General features: G+C 27.3%; 2 protein-coding genes across 4 annotated transcripts in view; both read right to left on the minus strand.

Annotated features, from left to right (window-relative positions):
* LOC113383506 (gephyrin-like) overlaps positions 1 to 2,732 on the minus strand; it is a 3,917-nt gene extending 1,185 nt beyond the window's left edge. The window contains exons 1-7 of the mRNA XM_026621769.1: positions 2,699 to 2,732; positions 2,477 to 2,607; positions 964 to 1,148; positions 691 to 889; positions 497 to 633; positions 275 to 437; positions 16 to 193 (exon numbers count right to left, since the gene is read on the minus strand). Of these exons, the coding sequence (XP_026477554.1) occupies positions 16 to 193; positions 275 to 437; positions 497 to 633; positions 691 to 889; positions 964 to 1,148; positions 2,477 to 2,607; positions 2,699 to 2,732 (1,027 nt within the window). The remainder of the gene's footprint in view (positions 1 to 15; positions 194 to 274; positions 438 to 496; positions 634 to 690; positions 890 to 963; positions 1,149 to 2,476; positions 2,608 to 2,698) is intronic.
* A 2,852-nt stretch (positions 2,733 to 5,584) lies between these two features.
* Positions 5,585 to 17,723, minus strand: LOC113382712 (zinc finger protein 436-like). Of its 3 annotated transcripts, none has more exons than XM_026620940.1 (13): positions 17,622 to 17,723; positions 16,211 to 16,498; positions 14,327 to 14,412; positions 12,040 to 12,145; positions 11,601 to 11,758; positions 11,254 to 11,406; positions 10,843 to 11,021; positions 10,570 to 10,737; positions 10,018 to 10,160; positions 9,735 to 9,918; positions 9,414 to 9,534; positions 6,550 to 6,717; positions 5,585 to 6,478 (listed from the first exon to the last, which is right to left on the minus strand). In XM_026620940.1, the coding sequence occupies exons 1-13, from the start codon at positions 17,677 to 17,679 to the stop codon at positions 6,251 to 6,253; spliced, it is 2,040 nt and encodes a 679-aa protein (XP_026476725.1). In that variant the 5' UTR covers positions 17,680 to 17,723; the 3' UTR covers positions 5,585 to 6,250. The 3 variants fall into 3 exon arrangements, with proteins under 3 accessions (XP_026476725.1, XP_026476724.1, XP_026476723.1); XM_026620939.1 differs by having other exon boundaries at positions 5,585 to 6,475; positions 14,309 to 14,412; XM_026620938.1 differs by having other exon boundaries at positions 14,309 to 14,412.
* Positions 17,724 to 20,515: the final 2,792 nt, after the last annotated feature.

A 20,515-nucleotide genomic window follows, 5' to 3' on the forward strand; every position in this document is an offset into this window, starting at 1 on the left:
TTTAACCAGACTTACCTAATATCTTGTCCACTTTTTGCTTAACCATGACCTCGATCTGCAATTCTTGGGTACCATCGTCACTATGTTTCAGAAGCTTTGTATCTTCAACTTGAATTACACAATCTGCAGAGTCTGGAACCATTGCCCCAGTATTGATTCTAACACATTGTCCTGGTTTTAATTGGATATTTGCCTGTACACAAATTATAAAGTTTATATATGTATAATCATGACTCTATATAATTCATAATAAAATGAATTTAAGATTTCTTACATAATCTCCAGCACATATTCCTTGCAAAACCTCTCTTGGTCCAACTTCATCAGTTGAAATTGCTGCATAACCATCTTTGATTGATGCTCGAAACGGTGGTAATGAAATTTTAGAATATATATCTTCTGCCAGAATTCTATTTAGACATTTGTCTATTTTCAGGCTAAGTTATAAATTAATTTTACTCAACTAATAACATTTATTATCAATTATTTAACTGACCATTCCAATTTCTCTGCAAATTCTTTTAATAAAGCACCTGATGAAATAATGTCTTCAATGATGTGATTTGCTTCATGCACACTTAACATTGGATATGGTGAAGATCTCAAACGATAAGCTATTTTATTCACATCTGCCTGTAGATAAAATACAATCATAAATATGACTAGGGCTATTAGTGTAATTCAACTTACATTAGAGTGAGTATGTCGGCAACCACTTTTTTGGCCTTGCATTTCTTGATGAATTGCTTTAACATCTTTCTGCAAATCTCTAATTAAGCATATAGCATGTGGCAATGCAGTATGTATAATTTCAAAGCATTCTTGTGATGCTTTTTTACTTCCAGGTAAGTTTACTATAAGAGTAGAATCACATATACCACTAATTCCTCTAAGAAAATAAAACAAATAAGCTTGAAAAAATATGTGCTATATAACTATTCTGATTCATTTTTTTGCAACTACCTAGATAGCATAGCATGAGGTGTTACTTTAAGGCTTCCACTCATCATAGCATGAGTTATTCCTGAAGCTTCTTTTTGAATAACAGCTCGAGTTGCTTCAGGAGTAACATCTCGAGGGCTGAAACCAGTGCCACCAGTTGTTAGGATCAATGCTACATCTTGAGATATTAATGTTTCTAAACATTCCTACAATAAATAAATATTATTGAAATTATCTTTATTTTGGACATGATTTGAAAACCCAAATACTCAATTAATTATGTATTAATTAAATACACCTAAGTCTGTTTTTACACGGTCTTTTTGTACACGGTTTTGATATAACACGGTTTGAAAATTGAATATTTTTAATTTTTTTACACGATTTTATTCCATTTAGCACGATTTGAAATTTTATGTACTTAAATTTTTTTGTCAAATTTAATTTTTGCGAAGTATGTTCATATCACAAAAAAGTATTTATAAAAGAAAAAAGTCTGAAACCATCGATAGTATCAGAATTATATATTTGATTTAATAAAATAAACATGAATCCTTGTTCTTAAAAATTCTTGTTTTTCACTAATTTTAATAGGTTTTAGAGATTAGGAACAAATCACCCATTTTTGTATAAGATCAATGTCTTTTTTTACACGTTTTTTTTTTTTAAACGGCTTCTTCTGGAACCAATCTACCGTGTAAAAACAGACTTAGGTGTATATTATAAATATGATATAAAGTTAGATGTAAAGCAATATGTGTTATTTGTAGAAAAAAATATTGTGCTTTAAAATAATATAAACGCAATGCTATAAAGATATATATTAAATATACATGAAAAGGTGACTGAAAAGCAATGAAAATTTGAATTTAATTTATAGTCATACAACTAAATGTTGATGAGTCTTTTAAAAAGGTAGGCATCGAAGATTTTAATATTCCAATTAGAAAAAGCATAGCATGCGTTATAATTGGCACGTAATATGTGTTAATATATATAAAGCACACAATCGTATAAAAAAACAAGTAATAGGCATTAGTATAATCGTTCAGACCTTTAGAATTTAGAAGCTTCTAGATCAGTATTCTAATATATTAAGTTTTTTATGTAGTAGACTTTTTTTATGAATTATGCTATTAGTTTGTATATAAAACTGATATGATAATCTCTTGTTATTGTTATGAAAATATGAAAATTGCTTTTATGTCTATTTTGTTGAGTTAGGTGCATTAGTAACATTGTCGATACTTAATGGTAATTTACTGAAGACTGTTAGGTGAAGACATTTATAACAAAACCGTTGCCATTGAATATACATGTGTTATTATAATATATATATATATATATATATGTATATGTATATATATATATATATATATATAGAGTTTATAATGATTGCATTGTGCTAAGTTTTATAAGTTATTTAAGTTGTTAATTAAATGAAGCTGCAAGTAGGATTGCGTGCATTGTTCTTTAAGTTTGAACATGTATTTTACATATTGAGTCAAATATTCGTAAGGTCATATTTAAGCACCTTTATTTTTAAAATATCATCTGGAACCAGACGATATATAACACCAGAAGCACCAAATTTTGTTTCTAACAATCTTACTAAATTTGGACCACTGGTGTCTTCTGCCGTGCCACAGCTACAACTATCACTCACTTAAAATCCATGTAAAATTTTAATTATATTTATTATCAAGTGGCAATAAAATCATATTTTTTTTTTTGTATTACAATAGTTTGTTTATACCTGTCACGACAGCATACTTGAAATGTTTTGACATTTTATTTGTAAAATCCAAACTGTAATCGAACAATAAGCGGTCTGATAATTACTTTAATGTTAATAATAATTATTTGCAGCAAATCTTATCAATTCTTTACGTAACTTTGGTGTAAAAATATTAACAAACAAGATTGTGCATATTTATGAGCATTCAATGAACATGTGTTCGTCAAGACGTCAACGTCAAACTACGAAAAACAGGGGTTTGCAACATTTTTTCACAATTGAATTGAATTTTAAAAAATGTAACGGTTTCATAGTTTAATTGCTTAATCCCTACTGAATCTTTATAATAATATTTATGAATAATTATTACGTTGTGTTTTTAGACATTATATTAATATAATTGTTTCATTCTTCTCAAATAAATCGATTATACATATTTGATGTAGTATTCAAATTACTGTAAACATCAATATGAAGAAGTGGATAGTATAAATAAAGTAGATTTGCGCTAAAAGTTTTGAATTGATATAATAACTTTGTAAGAAAGAAATGATTAAGACTTTTTAATTTCCCGAAGCAGAAAATTTGCATTTGCCCGAAAATCTGACTAGCTAAATTCATGTTTTTAAAACGGTTTTCAAAACTTTCAAAGCAATTCAATAAAACTATAATCAGTTTTGCAAGACGATTTTTTAGAATCAGCTGAGAAATGCGAATATTTTGTTCATGTTTTTATAAATATAAAAACCTGTTAGAAAGATATCAGTTGGGAATAGTGCTAATTCGTTTTTGGCAAAGATTGGACCAACCGTTTCCTCGAATTAAATGTTAAAATAATTTATTTTGCATTTTTAATGTAGCTATACTGCACCACATACATTATAAATAGTCATTAGTTCATAGTTCTTTTTTGAAATAAATAGTTGAAAATTTCATTTAATTAACAATACATTCATCTGGTAAGCTAATCTCATATCTTATTAATAAAGTCAAATATTTAAACTTATTGGGAAATTCATTAAAAATGTCAATTACATATAGCTATTTAATAAATTTCAAACTCAAAAACTGTATACGCTCAGAAAATCAATCATAAAATATTTTAAAATTTTCTCTGAACATAATAATTATGACAAATGATTACGCCATTAAACAAAAGTAAAAATCAACTTTTTTGTTCATTTAGTGCATTCATACATTCATTTAGACCAGAGCTATCTGAAATGAAATATGAAAAGAGCTTCACAATTAAACAGAGTCCTTAATCTTAATCAAGCATTAAACAAATAGTTCAAAAATGAATAAGTATATTGAATAGTTTTCATATTCATACAATGATATCTTTACATTAATATTATAATTAATATATCTGTAATTTGTTAGGCGACTGAAAACAAATTTGTTGACATAGTTATTTACTAATATTATTGTTATAATATACATATCTTATTGAAAATGCTTAATTAACAAAAACAAATCACTAAACTAAACTCAAACAAATTAAGCTGTTTACAATTGAGTTTTTCAATAAATACGCAGGTTGATTTTTGTCCATTTTTGATTATCTGAATATTATCTCTTAAAAATTTATAATACCCTAACATATTTTTTGTATTTTTTTAACTCTATCTGAAGAATTCTTGCCCTATATATTATAGCTGGTAATTTGCCTTATCGACATTATACACTGGTAAGAAACTACATCTAAATACATTCGGGTTAACACTAGTAAAACTATGTTTTTGATTGGGAACCATCCTAAAAAAAATTTAAATACACTCATATATCAACAATTTGCATATATGTCTTCTAAATAATATCTTTACGTTAATTGTTTTTTCACTATCATAATGTATATACAGTTTATGTGTAATATATAGTAAATTTATATTTTATTCTTATATAAAACTTTTAGTATTGTTAAATAATAAAATGTATTCTTATCATCGTCACAATAATAATCATCTCATATTAAAATTTTAGTCCATACCTAAATAATCCTAAGGGCTACCACTCAACTTTAATAATCGAGTTTACATATTATAAGCATAACATACACAAGCTTGCATGTACTTTCAGCAGATCAGAAAATTATATCAAATAGTTGCACCTACACATACATCAAAATTAATCTTTATGGCCTCCAAGTATAGATCATAAACCTAAGTGTTTACTTTTCCAGGAATTTCTGTCAGAAATTATTTATAATTTTAATTTAAAACGTTCCAAACATAACATTGTGCTGTACTGTTTACATTTTATAAAATAACATTTTTATCACAGTGCTGTCAAATCAATAGATGTCCCTAAAAAATATAATTCAAATAATAGAAAATTTAAATTAGGGGTTGTCTTTATATATACTTTTAACATGTTGGATATAGTTGCCAAATCTTCTTTTGAGGCATCTACTGATTTAAGTAGCTTACGAAAATTGATATGAGTTAAAATTTATATAAATTTAAATAATTATACAACATTAAATGGTTTCCAAATTATATCATTAAAATTTTATTGTATAATTATTACATATATATATACATATTCAAGGTAAAACAAAAACAGTATCAGACCGCACGGAGATAAAGTGAAAAATAAAATTTAATAAATACTGGGCATTTATATTTGTTTATTATCAATTATTAAAATGTACTTAATTATGTTAAATGACTGATAAAATAAGCCATTTACACATATATTAAAATAAATCATTCATCATACGCGTAAATGTGTAAATAAAATTATATATATATGTATGTGCACATATATGTATATACACACGTATGTGTATATGTGTGTGTGCATTTATTAAATTACATATATTAAGTACGAAGCTTATATACATAATAATGTACATAAATAATATATGTAATTTAATACATACGATTTTATAGATGTGTGTTTGTGTGTACATATTTATATAAGCAAAAAATATTTTAGCAGATTGGTTGTATGCATCATGATTAAAGCTTAAATAAATTTCCAAACAAACTTTGAAATGTAAAATATTTAAATACATATCTATATAAAATGATCCTATAATATAAGTTATCTTTAAAAGATGCTAATGTATTTTTTGCCGGGTATGCTTGGCATTTTTACAGTTCTAGCTATATGAATTAGATCACATATCTGTCATCAACAAATTCTTTAAAGTTCTAAAAATAAATTGCACACAATGGGTGATTTTTGTCCGATGTTAAACAAATGGTACATCAAATCTGACCTTAATAATGATCTCATAGTAATTTTTAATTAAAATATATAAAATATATAAAATGCGCTACCAATATATAAATTACATTTGAATGTCTGATGTTTGTAATAGCTCATTTACCATTTCAATTCTATCAAATTCTATAAATCTTCATTTCAAGTCGAATATATAAATCCGTAACATACATAATTCATTATATAGTATTAATTATCCAGTATGAAATACTTCCAGATAAGAAATTGTCGATGACAAATAATTTTAATAAAATATTTTAGTTTCAATTCACATTCACTGCATCCACATAATAGCTAAAAAATCCTTTAAAACACAATAACAAATAGCATATTGACATATTACTCCATTGTCTGTCTGTCTCTCACAACCCCGACTCCAGGCGGTTGTGGTATATTGATCTCATACTTGATAACTTGTGCAGGTTGTCCACCACCCGTGTGTAAAACTTGCACTTGCGCAAGATGAGACCCTGTAATTTGGTGGCCCATGGCATGAGCCATTGTTTCGCCATTGTTGTTTCCATTTGATTGTTGTTGTAGATTAAGTGGATTGTTAGATTGCTGCTGCTAAAATGTTTATGTAATGTTTTGGCAATTTTGATATAAATGCTTAATTAGATAAATTTAATGGTTCATACATTTGAGAGTCCATTATCATTTCCTTGTTGTTGCTGTTGTTGTTGTTGTTGCTGCTGCTGCTGCTGCTGTTGTTGTTGCTGAATGTTATTTGATGACTGAATAGCTGATTGCTGTTGTTGTTGCTGTTGAATTCCATTGCTACCAGATTGTTGTTGCTGACTATCACCCTGGAGAAAAATTATATTGATTGAATAATATGTATTGGTTCAGCCAATTAATTTTTTTTATTAATTGCTAGCCTTAGATTTTATCACTTTATGTTATTGTATTATATAAAATCAAAAGCTGTTCCTATAAATTTAGTTATAAAACTACGTCAACCCTCCGATAACGCGCTGAGTGTAATATGATAATACCGGCTATCACGTTGTATGGGAACCATACTACAAGAAATTCAGAATTAGTATAAATCACAGCATTCATAACGTGTCTCTACAGTGCCAAAATTGGTTTGCTAAATTTCATTCCTGGTAATTTGATGTCCAAGATGCACCACGTCCAAGAAGTACGGTTGAAGCTGATAAAGACGCGAGAAAAGCATTAGTTGATGCAAACTGGCGAATAACAATAAATGAGATCCCATTAAGTAAAAATTTTATCAAATTTAACAATTCATGACCACTCAAAAGGTCTGAGATTTTCCTGGAAACTCAATATATGGTTCTCTTATAAAGAAACGTGTGTCGTCGCACTGGCGTCCGCGATTCGCCTCTGAAGTCTTGAAAATTATCAGGTTTTAAAGTGAATTGCCACTAGAAATTTCAAATGGGATGTAAAGAATACAAAATACGTATTTCCCCATAAAACAAAAAAGAAGAACCTGCTCAAAACAGGTGCAAGCAGAAATTTGACAGAGAAAGGTGATGCAGTATGTTGGTAAGATTTTAAAGGAGTTGTTAATTTTTCAGCTTTTTCAGGATAGCAAAATGGTTAATTCAAATGCCTTATGTCATCAGTTGGATAAATTAACCAATGTAGTTCAATAGAAAAGGTCAGAATTAACCCACAACAAAGTATAGTCCTGCATCAAGACGACGCTAGAATTCACAAAAGTTTGGTCAATCGCCAAAAGCTTTTGAAGCTTGAATGGGACCCAATGACACATTCATCATATTCTCCAGACCAGTCATCATCGAACCATTATTTGTTCCGGCCACTAAAAAAATTTTTAGGTGGTAAACCCTTTACCTCAAATCAGCCAGTCAAAAAGCACTTTGATCAATTTTTTTCCAATAATGACCAAAACATTTATGATTTCGGAATTATGCTGATACGAGAAATATGACAAAAGATATTCGATCAAAACTGCCAATACATAATTTACTAAAGTAATTGTTTACTGTACGAAAATTACGTGCCAAAATGTCTATAAAAAAACGAAGTTACTTTCCGAACAACCCAATAGTTTAAATATTATAATATTGAATGAAAAACGAATGCGCGTTATATTAAGGTGCCCATACATCCCGTTGTTCGGCCGGGAGAGTCCCGGATTAGCACCTTGTGTCCCGTGTTTTTCTAAAAGCAATATTTATCCCGGATTGTACCAGTTTTCGAAAATTTATAGCTAAACTAGTGGGGTGTATGGCATCGTGCCTTAAGGCAAATTGCTGGAACTTCCCGTACCGTAACGAAATGTTCAAGAAATATTGAATGTTTTCAAATAGATCATTATAAATATTGTAACATTGTCTAATATTTATAAGAATTATATAAACTGAATTGCAAAGTTAAACATATTTGTTTAAAGAACACTAGAACTTTAGTCAGAATTACGATTAAAATCTGAATTATTTTCGATATAGAAAAAAAAAATTTGAAAAAAAAAAATTGAAAAAAAATCTTGGAACAAAATTTTTTTTTCCAAAATCAATTATTTTGGTAAAACAAGTAGAAAGTTCTTTGAATCATTCAAATCGGACGCTTAGTTCTCTCAAAAACTGCAAATTTTTGCACATTTAGCTCTGTATCTCCGAAATGGTTAGGCCTGCCTTTGCCAAAAACTAATAACCACTTCTCCCAATCATTACTAATTGAATGTTTTTTTAGATCATTCAAATCGGATGCTTTGTTCTCTCAAAAACTCGATTTCTATTTTCTGCACTCTTTGCTCCGTAACTCCGAAACGGCTGGGCCTGCCTTTGCCAAAAACTAATCAGCTCTTTTCCCTATTAATAGGAATCGAATGTTTTTTGAACCATTCAAATCGGTTGATCCATGCGCCCTAAAATGTGACTGGAAATTTGTATGCATACATACATACACACACACACACACACACACACACATACACATCCACTTTTTCTGAGGTATGCCAAAACGTTCAGAAACCTTCAAAACGTCGAGAAATGTAAAAAATTTCAATTTCGATTTTCGGCCCATTACAATAACACCCTACGGGAAGTTAATAAATTACCAAAAATTATGAAAACAAACAAACAAAAGCTATTTTTTTAAAATTAATTATGAAAATAGTGGAATAGAATTGTATACAAGGCTCAAAAGTGAAAAGTATAAGATCGAAAAATATAAGATATAATATAACACCATATATAAAAAAATATAACATTAATCGAAATAAAAAGTTCTTACTAAAAGTCCGCAAAAATGGTTTTTAAAAAACAGATTCATATAAAATACTGTTCTTTTTATTGTATCTTTAAATGGCATTTGTTATTTCAAAGACCTTCCCCACAACAACTAAAAATTGTCTTCCCGGTCAATCGACGCGAAAACATAATAGTCATTTAGAAAACTCCGACAAATTGTCTCAAACGATTCAGAAAGACTTGAACCGTCGAGAAAATATAAAACCAGCGATTCGGATATATATTACAGATTACAGATAGCATACATTACTGACCTGATTTCTAGGATGCTCTTGATGCTGTCTTTGATGCAATAATAAATGATTTTTCTGGAAGAATGCCTTGTTGCACTGTTCGCATACATGTGTTCTCAATGTACAAGCCCCATTTGGATGCCTATAAATAGAAAAATATTATAATAACTTGAATTTTGAGTATCCATTTTACTATAAAGCAATTTTTATACACTTATTTTAATAACTATACATACATATATTATTTATATATATTTATATCAACTGTTGATAGTTGCAGTTGGTAGTGTAGAAGACATAATATCTTGATGATTAAAATATTGAAAACTATTTTGAACTAACCTTCTATTATGTTGTAATAATCCATGTTTTGCGGCAAAGCCCTTGCCACAATCCTGACAAAAATGATTCTTAGTGCGAGCAGGAGCAACAGGTGTTTGAGTTGCGCCATGACTCACAACAGCTCCTGTAGAAGTGATTATTTGCAGGCCCTGATTTGTTGTTCCAGTTCCTTGTTGACTTACAACTGCAAGTAATGAAATCAATATTTATGGTTGTATAAATTTAAATAATTATGAACAACTTAATTTTAATCAATTTTATTGTATAACAAATTTTTATTTACCTGTACCCGTTTGGGCTAAGAAATGTGACGGCTGTAAGGCAGCAGTTAATGCACACAAATCTGTGACAAGAGTTCTATCACCTGCATGAAGACGCAAATGCAATGCAAGTGCTTCACGGCTGTTGAAAGCGCTACCGCACTCCCTATGGAATTTATTAAATTGTAGTGAGTTATTATATAATGAAGTACTAAATTTGGAGAAAATCTACAATAAGTAACAAATATAGTATCTCACTTCTTGTTACCTATTTTGTTATGAATTTTTAATAAAATTAATTGTTTTGATTTTTTCACTTATCTTCAATTAGTGTATTAATAATATGGTATTATAAATAATACAATAAAAATATATAATACCTTAATTATTTTAAATTTGTCATAGAATTTTTTTTAAAGAAATTTATGAGAATTTTATTTGTCCAAGAACAAGGTAGTTCATTTCATTTCATTGTTTTATATTTATTTTGCTCTAATCATACTTTGAAGGCTAGGAAATGATTGCACAAATATATTCAAAAACAAAATACTATTGCTTAAGTTAGATTCTATTACCTGCAAGGAAATCCAGGCCGATCTGTAGTGTTGTTTTGTTGATTATTAGTGTTATTTGTATTATTTCCAGTACCATGTTGAAGTCTAGTATGTTGAGTAAGTTCTGGTTTCACTCTAAAACTTTCACCACACTGGTTGCACGCAAATGGATGATCACCTGTGTGAAGCCTAATAAAAAAAATTAGGATTAACTCCAATTATAAAATATTAATAAAATTAAATTAATATTTCTTTAAATTCATTTAAATTTCTATTATAATAAAACTAGTGTACCTCATATGTGCTACCATTGTCCTTTTTTGCAAAAATTCTTTCCCACAAACTGAACATGAATGTGGAATTCGACCATGAAGTCGTCCATGATTGACAAGTTGGAATTTTCTTGGAAATGTTGCACCACAATCTGGACAAACAAATGGGTTTGTGCTTCCATGGAAACGTGAGTGCATTACCTATAAAATAAGACACATATAAAAAACAGTTTTCAAACCAAATTCTTTTTCAAATTTGTTTGATGTATAAACAGTTTATTAAAATAAATTATTATAAATAAAATCACAATAGATGAGCTATTATATCAGAATTTCATTCATCAATTAAATTTAATCTTCATAACTCAAATATAGTGATTATTATTATTGATGCTTATTAAATATAAAAAAATCATTATAAAATTATTCTTACCAAATGATCTTTTTGTGCAAAACTTTCTCCACAGTCTTCACAAACAAACGGACGCTCACCAGCATGGAATTTACTGTGTGTTACTAAATGTCGCTTCAATGGGAAAGCTCTACCACACTCCTGACAGACAAACGGTCTTTCTCGTGAATGCACCTAATGAATTAACAATTATTAAAATTTACATTCTCATTTTTATGATAATCATACTATATCCTTATTTTAGCTATTTCTAAAAGAAAATCTTCATAAAACATAGTTAAAAAACAAAAATAATAAAGCTTGCTTTGGTATGAGATACACTTGTTTTTTGCAAATAATTACAAGTTCATAATATATATTATTATTACCCTTGAATGCGTCAACAAGTGATGTTTGAGTGTAAAACTTTTCTTGCACTCCTGACACTGGTAAGGCCTCTCGGTAGAATGTAGCAGAAGATGTGTATTAAGACAATGTTTGTGAGCAAAGCTCTTTCCACAATGAACGCAAATATGTGGGCGCTCTCCTACAAATTATACAAACAGTAAATGAAAAGCAAGTCAAAAGTAAGCAATATAAATCCTAATAATAAAAAACAGTACTGGATAAATTAAATACAATCATTTCAGGATAGTTATAGTAAAATAACATTTTTTATAAAAAAACTTTATGACCATAGTGTATCTATTTCTTATTTATTACAGTGATGTATAAAATATACAAAAAAAAAAAATTTTACTTTTAGTTACTTCATGTAATGAAGAAAAAATTAAAAATACACCAAACAAGTAAGCATATGCATCTTACCTGTATGTACTCGAGCATGTGTTGTAAGGTGGTGCTTCAACAGAAAAGATTTCCCACAGTCATCACAGGAATAAGGTCTCTCTTTCGGCGTCACTTGTGTTCCTTGCTGTAGATAGAATAGAAACATTTATTTTTTGGCTCTTAAAAACAATACCAAATTTTAATTAATAATTTTCTAATCGATATCAAAACTTGTATCTCAATTAAAAGAATACTGAACAATGTATTTAAATAAAGTTTACAATCAATTACAAATCATATCCAATCGCAATTTTTAATTAAATCAATTATTTTTCTTTTAAAGAAATTATTTCTAGGTGTTTGAGAAAGATTTCCATAATATGTATATGGAAAGTTTATCTGTTGCGCTACATAAAATTATAGATAAAGCTATAAAGAAAATTGAAAAAAATTGTTGTAAGACTTTATATTGAAAAGAATCTATAAAACAAAACACTGGAAAAGCCCTTCCTGCGCAAAGCCTAAAATTAGACTTCCTTTGTATATGATGAAATAAAAGTTGTCAACTAAATGGTTTATTTTAATTATTTTGAGCTTTTTTCTTTAATTGAGATACAATTACAAAATTATAATAAAAACATTTTGAGGATCTTCATTATACTAAATGTTTTGAAAATAATCTCTCCTAATCTTTTAATTGTTGAAGAATTAAAAACTACATTACATCAAATAAATTGATAAACAAACATCAAATACAAAATACAAAAACAAATTTTTATTTTAACAGACATTTTAAAAACATATGTTTACTTATCCAATTTCTTCAAAGAATAGTAAAACATATATTATCTTTATATAAAAAAGATAATACTGTTTGAACTTTTATCTTTTATTCACATTAGTTATATGAAAGTAATATGCACAAAAACCATAATTACAGTCTTCAATATAAATTGAAACTTAGGGATAAACTAAAGCATTAATTTCTGTATTCTGACTTCTAAAGCAAAATCTACTGAAAATCAATTTATTAAATTGAGATTATTCTGATCTATCTGCTAATGCTGGACGTAAGCAATAACCCTGGTAGGTTGTATTTTATTTATCTTGGTTAAAAATATGATGATTTTATTAAGCCAATTTCTATTAGTTTGAGCTGTTTACAAAATAAATAGAAATAGTCTCTAGAAAATAAAATTTGTATTATATTCTATTAGCGATAAATCTAGAGTCTACTGGCAATTTTAATTTTCTTAAATGTAAAGATAAAATTGAATATTAATAATGATATGATAATTTTTTCATTTATGTAAAAACAGATTTTTTAAAATTAAATTTGATAATAAAAATGTAAGCATGTCTATATAGAAAGAAAAACATCAGTTATATATATATATATATATATATATATATATATATATATGTGTGTGTGTGTGTGTTTTGATAGATAATTTTATCTTAGCATTGAGTTTCAGAATATTTTCATTTAGATATTGAAAAAATAAGCCATTTAAAAATTATTCATTTAGAGTTTCTTTTGTGATCAATTGGTATTACTTTATATGTATAAGTAGAAGTATTACATATATAAGTAAAAGAAATTGCACAATCTTCATAAACTTAAAAATATGTGCAGATATGAATATTATATTTGAACGTGTTAAAAATAATATAAATTGTTGTCAACAGTTTTAAAACAAGAATTATTAAAGACTGTAAAAAATAATGTATGCTATAATAATTCAAAATAGTCGAATATATATATAGCAAACAGATATAGCAAAACAAATAACAAATATAAAAGCTAATGAATAAATTTGTAAATGCTCAAAAAATATATGCCTCTTCTGATTCTTTTTAAATCTACCCTAAATGAGTCTTAAAAATCCCAATTTAGTGTTGATGTTAAAATTAAAACATTATAGTTTTAGCACATTATTAGCAATGAGTCAACATAAAAGCAATCAGTCTATTAGCAAGGATAAGTTAATAACTAGAATACATCGATAAGTCTTTTTAGTTACATAAAATACAATAACAAACATTGCTTTATATATAAATAAACAAAGATGTTTACAAATGTTAGTAAAACAATAACATTCAACGTCTGATGATGGTTTAGTATAGTAGATGATTATTAATATATTTTATTAAAGAAAATCAGAAAGGTAAGCATTTAATGAGCAAAAACAAAACAACACTGAAAGTTCTGTGCAGGGCGAAAGGTGCTCTCTCTCTCTCTTTCTCTCTCTCTCTTTTGAGCATTTTCATCAGACAGAACATTTCATTGGAACTACATTACGTTTACCTTAGGTGATAGACTCACAATTGGTTCAAGCTTCGGACAGTGAGTCGAGGCTGTATTTTGAGAATCATCAGTTTCCTCCATACCCATCTTTTGATTTCCAAGACCTAATTAGACAAATATAGATGGTGTTATTCAAATACATTTTTGTTAAAAAGATAATTTAGAAACAAAAATAATTGTTCTGGAATTTTAGCAAAGATTTTACAAAATTAAATTAAAAAAAATCAAAATACAAGTACAACAAGAAAGGCTTATTAATATTTTGTATTTATATTAAAAATATTGTTATGCTTTCATTTTGAGTTTTTTTCAATTATGAAGTCGATTTTTAAGATTTCTAAGATTTTTTCTAGAAAACGTTATATACAGATTTGTAGATAAATTTATTACCTTTCTAATATATAATACTAATGTTATATTTTAATTATTTATAATAAAACTAGCTGTAAGTGGAACTCTGTCTTGTGGCAATTATGGCATCGTACCTTAAGGCAAATTGCTGAAACTTCCCGTACCGTAACGAAATGTTCGAGAAATACTGAATGTTTTCAAATAGATTATTATAAATATTGTAACATTGTCTAATATTTATAAGAATTATATAAACTAAATTGCAGAGTTGAAATTATTTGTGAAGTATATTAGAACTATAATCAGAATTAAAAATAAAATCTGAAATATTTTCGATATACAAAAAACTAAAAAAAAAAAAGAAGTTGGAACAAAATTTTTTTTTCCAAAATCAATTATTTTGTTAAGACAAGCAGAAAGTTCTTTGAATCATTTAAATCGGACGCTTAGTTCTCTCAAAAACTGAAATTTTTTACATATTTAGCTCCATATCTTCAAAATGGCTGGGCCTGCCTCTGCCAAAAACTAATAAACACTTTCCCCAATCATTACTAATTAAATGTTTTTTAGATCATTCAAATCGGATACTCCGTTCTCTCAAAAATTCGATTTCTATTTTCTGCACTCTTTTCTCCGTATCTCCGAAACGGCTGGACCTGCCTTTGCCAAAAACTAATCAGCTCTTTTCCCTATCAATAGGAATCGAATGTTTTTTGAACCATTCACATCGGTTGATCCGTGCGCCCTAAAACGTGACTGGAAATTTGTATCCATACATACATACATGCACACACACACACACACACACATCCATTTTTTCTGAGGTATGCCAAAACGTTCAGAAACCTTCAAAACGTCGAGAAATGTAAAAAAATTCAATTCCAATTTTCGGCCCATTACAATAACTTACCCTACGGGAAGTTAATAAACGTGCAGCAAAACAAGTTATTATAATCTTATATATAAAATGGTTTAAAATTACTGCATTTAATTATGAACAAAGTACTCAACACAATGAAGTTGTGTGTGGTCCTTTTTGACTGTTGACATTTAAAATTGAAATATTAGATTTATCTTTCTTCATTAACTATAATATTGTATTTTGTAAATAAGTTTGTTCGAAATGTGGTAAAGTGTTATATACAAAGTTGTAGATAATTTTATAACTTTCTAACCATATATAATAATATGTATGTTGTAAAAAAATTTCAGCAATATAAATGTAAATTTTAAAAAATGTAACCAATGGCTAACTGAATATTGAACTTTACTGATTTTTTTTTTTATGAAGTCAATTTTTAAGATTTTTTCTAGAGAACGTTATATACAGATTTGTAAATAAATTTATTGCTTTTCTAACAATATATAATACTATTGTTATAATTAAATTATTCAAGATAAACTTATCGTGGATATAAAAAAGTGCAACCCATACTAACAATAATATAATATGACACTTTATTTTGAAATCAAAGTTATAAATTCTACTTAAAAAAAATTTAGAAAATAAATTCTTAGAAAAATAATTCTATAACAATAAATTCTACTCACTTTGTATGTGAATCCCCTGCAGTTCTCCGATGACCAATTCCCCCGAGTGTCCGCCATCTCCGCCTCCAGCGCCTCCGCCGCCGCTATTATTTCCTTGACCAGCCTGCACGTTAGCCGCCTGCACCGCTCGTTTCATCAATATCTCGTTGACCTCTTCGCCCGTAAGCTGGAGGGGTCCAATTGGCGTCATGAAGTGCTTGGCCGCTGCCGCCACAGCAGCCGTTGTTGTTCCCGCGGCTGTTGCTGCTGCAGCAACTATTTGAGGTTTAGTGTCCACCATAGTTGCAGCTAGGGGAAAAAATGAATCTATTCATATGATTGAATAAGATGGAATTAGTTTGATTTCGTGATGCAATTATAAAGAATATATTTCATCTTTTAATCAAATAGTTGACAAAGTAAATGGCTTACATAAAGATTTCGCAATTTTGTTTCAAACATTATTGGCGATTATATTCACTTATTAAGACTCCTATTCAATAATTAATGTCGTAATTATTATTAAACATAAAAATATTTTTAAATCATAATTGAAAAGAAGTTTTTATCAGGATACACTTACACAAACATATATACACATGGGTTAAATCTTATAAGTTAATAATATTTCTTTCCTCGAGAATCTAAAAAGTACAAATATAATAACTATGAAAGGATTCCAGTAGATTTCTACCAGAATCATCTATGTAAATATCGTCAAATGGAATAACAAAAGTAAAATAGTTCTTGATTCTATTTATCTTAAATGTAAATGATATCAGAAATTGCTGTGATTTGACTGAAGCCGACTTAGAGAAACTGTTAAATTTTATTTTACGAAAAGAGGCTCGAACAAGCACTAGAAACAAGTCATTTAGTTTGAAAAATCTTAGCATTTAAGGATTAATTTTTTTAAATGTACATATATTCTTTTACGGAATAAAGAATTATATTTAAGAGTCCAATGCGATCATTATTGGTCTGAATTGAAGAAGCTTTCAAAAAGTTATAAAAGAGAACAAATTGCAAAGTTCTTCAAAACATTGCCTAAACTTTAATATAAGATATATAAATTAATTATTAAAATAATTGAAGATAATTAATTAAAATGCTCAAAACTTTCAATTAAATTGATTTTGATATATATATATATATATATATATATATATAATTGTTTTTATCGCCTTTTAATTGTACCTCCATATTGGTGGAGTATTCCACCCATAAATAAAGATTTTGTGTATGTAAATAATAAATTTTAATTAAAAAATGCAAAAAAACATACATATAAGTTAAAGACCATTGAATAATTCTTTCAAAATGTATTTTTAATTAAATAACTCAAAAATTTAATAATGATACCCTTAATGAACTTGTTTAAATTAAACTAAAAGATTGGACCATCTTCCCAAATAATTTGAATTCAACTCACTTGTAAATATCGGCGTACTAGAGACTGTATCACAATTACAATTTTTGTCGCAGCACATAGTTAGAGAATCTTTGCTTTTGTGTATTGTACCTCCGCCACCACCAGTGTGCGCCCTGAAAATAAACAATTCGTCCTATGAATAAAAAATTACTTAGTAATTGAAAATATTAATAAATATTAGAACAATGAGAAGTTTCAATCATAATATTGAAACTGCTTATGAAATAATCACAAATGTAAGTATAATATATATCCAAAATAACACATGAAGTATTAAAAGAAGGAAAAATCCAGGGTGTCCCAGAATTCAACGTCAAAACGAAACGGGGTGAAGGCATTGATTGAAACCATCATTAGAAGAATCATATAAAAAACCTAATGGGCGTTCAAGAAAAAACTATAAATTTGGTCAAACTGAACATTTTTGCGATTATTGAAGTTAATTTCTATTATTTATATTCATTTAAACTTCGAAAACGCTATTAAAAATCGCCTATTTAAACAAGATTATGATATTGTGCAATAATTATATTATTATTATATATAATTAGTACTATACTAATAAAAAAACGAGTAAAGTTAACCTAAAGTATCCCAAATATCTGTAATCTATTTTTCTAATTCAGTTCAAAGGACTTTTTAATTCTCAAACCAAAGAACCAATTTCAAATATTCATAACTAATGTAATAAATAAGTTGTTAGAAATTTTAGTCAATTTTTATGAATAGCATTTAAATTATAAGGTAATTAAGTTTAAACTTATCTCTATAATTAAAATTCCATTCAATCTTGAACTCTTGAATTCCATTCAAAGTTCTACTGAATTATATTTTAGAACATAATATCGTTTTTTTGTAATTATATATAAAATACACCCCTCCCATTTATAAAAGCTTTCTTGAAATAGTAATTGATATCATAATAACTTAATATTTAAGTTTAAACATATCTCTATAATTAAAATTCGATTCAATGTTGAACTCCTGAATTCAATTCAAAGTTATACTGAATTATTCTATAGAACATAATATCGTTATTTTTTTTGTAATTATATAATAAAATACATTGACTCAGTTCCTACAGTATATGAAAGCTTTCTTAAAAAAGTAATTGATATTGCAATAATTTAATAATTAAGTTTAAAGTTATCTCTACAATTGAAATTCCATTAAATCTCAAACTCCTAAATTCCATTGAAAGCTCAACTGAATCATATTTTGGAACATAATATCGTTTTTTTGTAATTATATAATAAAATATATTGATTCAGTTCCTCCCTTTTATAAAAGCTTTCTTGAAATAGTAATTGATATTATAATAATTTAATAATTAAGGTTGAACATATCCCTATAATTAAAATTCCATTCAATCTTGAACTCTTGAATTCAATTCAATGTTATACTAAAATATTCTTTAAAACATAAATGTATCGTTTTTTGTAATTATATAATGAAAAGGCATTGATTCAGTTCCTACAATATATAAAAGCTCTCTTGCAAAACACAATAATTTAGGTTGAGATGCATATGAATTTTATCAGAAATATAAATAGAAGAATAAATATAATGAATAATATACTATATGACGCAAAAAACTATTTTCAATATAAATATAATTACTGTAATTGCTTAGGTTTAATTTAAACCTAAATAACAATTTTAGAACCACAACCAAAAATAATAGCACAATTGCTCCTAGAATTTTTTCTAGAATTACAACTATGATATGATATATATGATTATTTGTGAAACTATAAATTTAAAATTTTCAAATTAATAGAGAAATGAATATAATTCCATAGTAATAGTGATAATAGTAATATTATAAGACGCAAACAAACGATTTGAAATATTCAGAAGTAATCCATTGATAGGTTAACATTTTTAGCCATTTCTTTTTTAAATAGCATTTAAATTATAAGATGATTAATATATTTATTTATCTTATAATTACCTCTATAATTTACCTGTAACTTACCTATATAATTATAAAATACAATATTGCAACAGATATGATAGATGTTTAATTAAATATTAGACTTCAGAACACAACATCGATATTTTCGAACTATATAATACAAAGCAATAGATTCATAAAAAATGTCGTAATGAGATTCAATATAATTTAGTTCAGTAATTAGATTCTATAAGCCGAAAAACTATTATTTGGATGTCAATTAATAATAATATAATAAATAGCTAAACAGAATTTCTTTTAATTACTAATAACAAAATATAACCGATTTATGGCAATTATTCTGCTATACTCATGGATCTTTAAAAAAGTTTGATTCTCCAAAAACGATATTCAACACTCAGAATTATATATTACATCAAAAATACATTACATTCATTATCAATAAATATAAATAATAAAATATTATTATATAAATTATATATTATATAAATTAAAAATATATTATTAAAGTAATTTTATACCTTGGTGCTGCGATGTTTGAGCAAACGAATCGTTCATAACAAACATTTTTTCTCTTTTCCTCCCAAAAGGCCGGCCTTGGAATCGACGATCTTGGGGCTGCCGACGAGGCCCCCGTCTGGTGTGTGCTCAATTGAAAGTGCTATAAATCATAAGAAACACAGAATGTATTGTTTAAAATATATATCAGTATTAAATAATGTAAACATCATAAAAAAAGTACTGTTTAAGTGAATAATAAAAATATGTAGCAATTTTAAAGGGGTTATACTAGTGTAGAGGGGTGTATTTTAGGCTAAATGTAATTAATTTTTATATCATATCTATATATAATTTCATTATCAACGTTACAAGAGTACAGAAAAAAATAAAATAAAAAAAACCATTAATATTAATAACTTGCAGTGGTTGAAGTGGGGAGTCTCAAAATGTAGACACCTGTATAATAAATAGATAT

The sequence above is a fragment of the Ctenocephalides felis genome, unplaced genomic scaffold (assembly GCF_003426905.1).
Source record: "Ctenocephalides felis isolate EL2017-DRISC unplaced genomic scaffold, ASM342690v1 CF-g0.4_SCAFFOLD_03570, whole genome shotgun sequence".
NCBI lineage: Eukaryota > Metazoa > Arthropoda > Insecta > Siphonaptera > Pulicidae > Ctenocephalides > Ctenocephalides felis.

What these genes read in the sequence shown, in the direction of transcription:
- LOC113382712 (XM_026620938.1), bottom strand. Translation starts at nt 17,679, where the DNA reads ATGTGCTGCGACAAAAATTGTAATTGTGATACAGTCTCTAGTACGCCG. An exon ending in TTGTGAGTCTATCACCTAAG is followed by an intron (nt 12,146 to 14,308) that starts GTAAACGTAATG and finishes TTCTATCTACAG; the next exon opens with CAAGGAACACAAGTGACGCC. An exon ending in ACTTGTTGACGCATTCAAGG is followed by an intron (nt 11,407 to 11,600) that starts GTAATAATAATA and finishes TTAATTCATTAG; the next exon opens with GTGCATTCACGAGAAAGACC.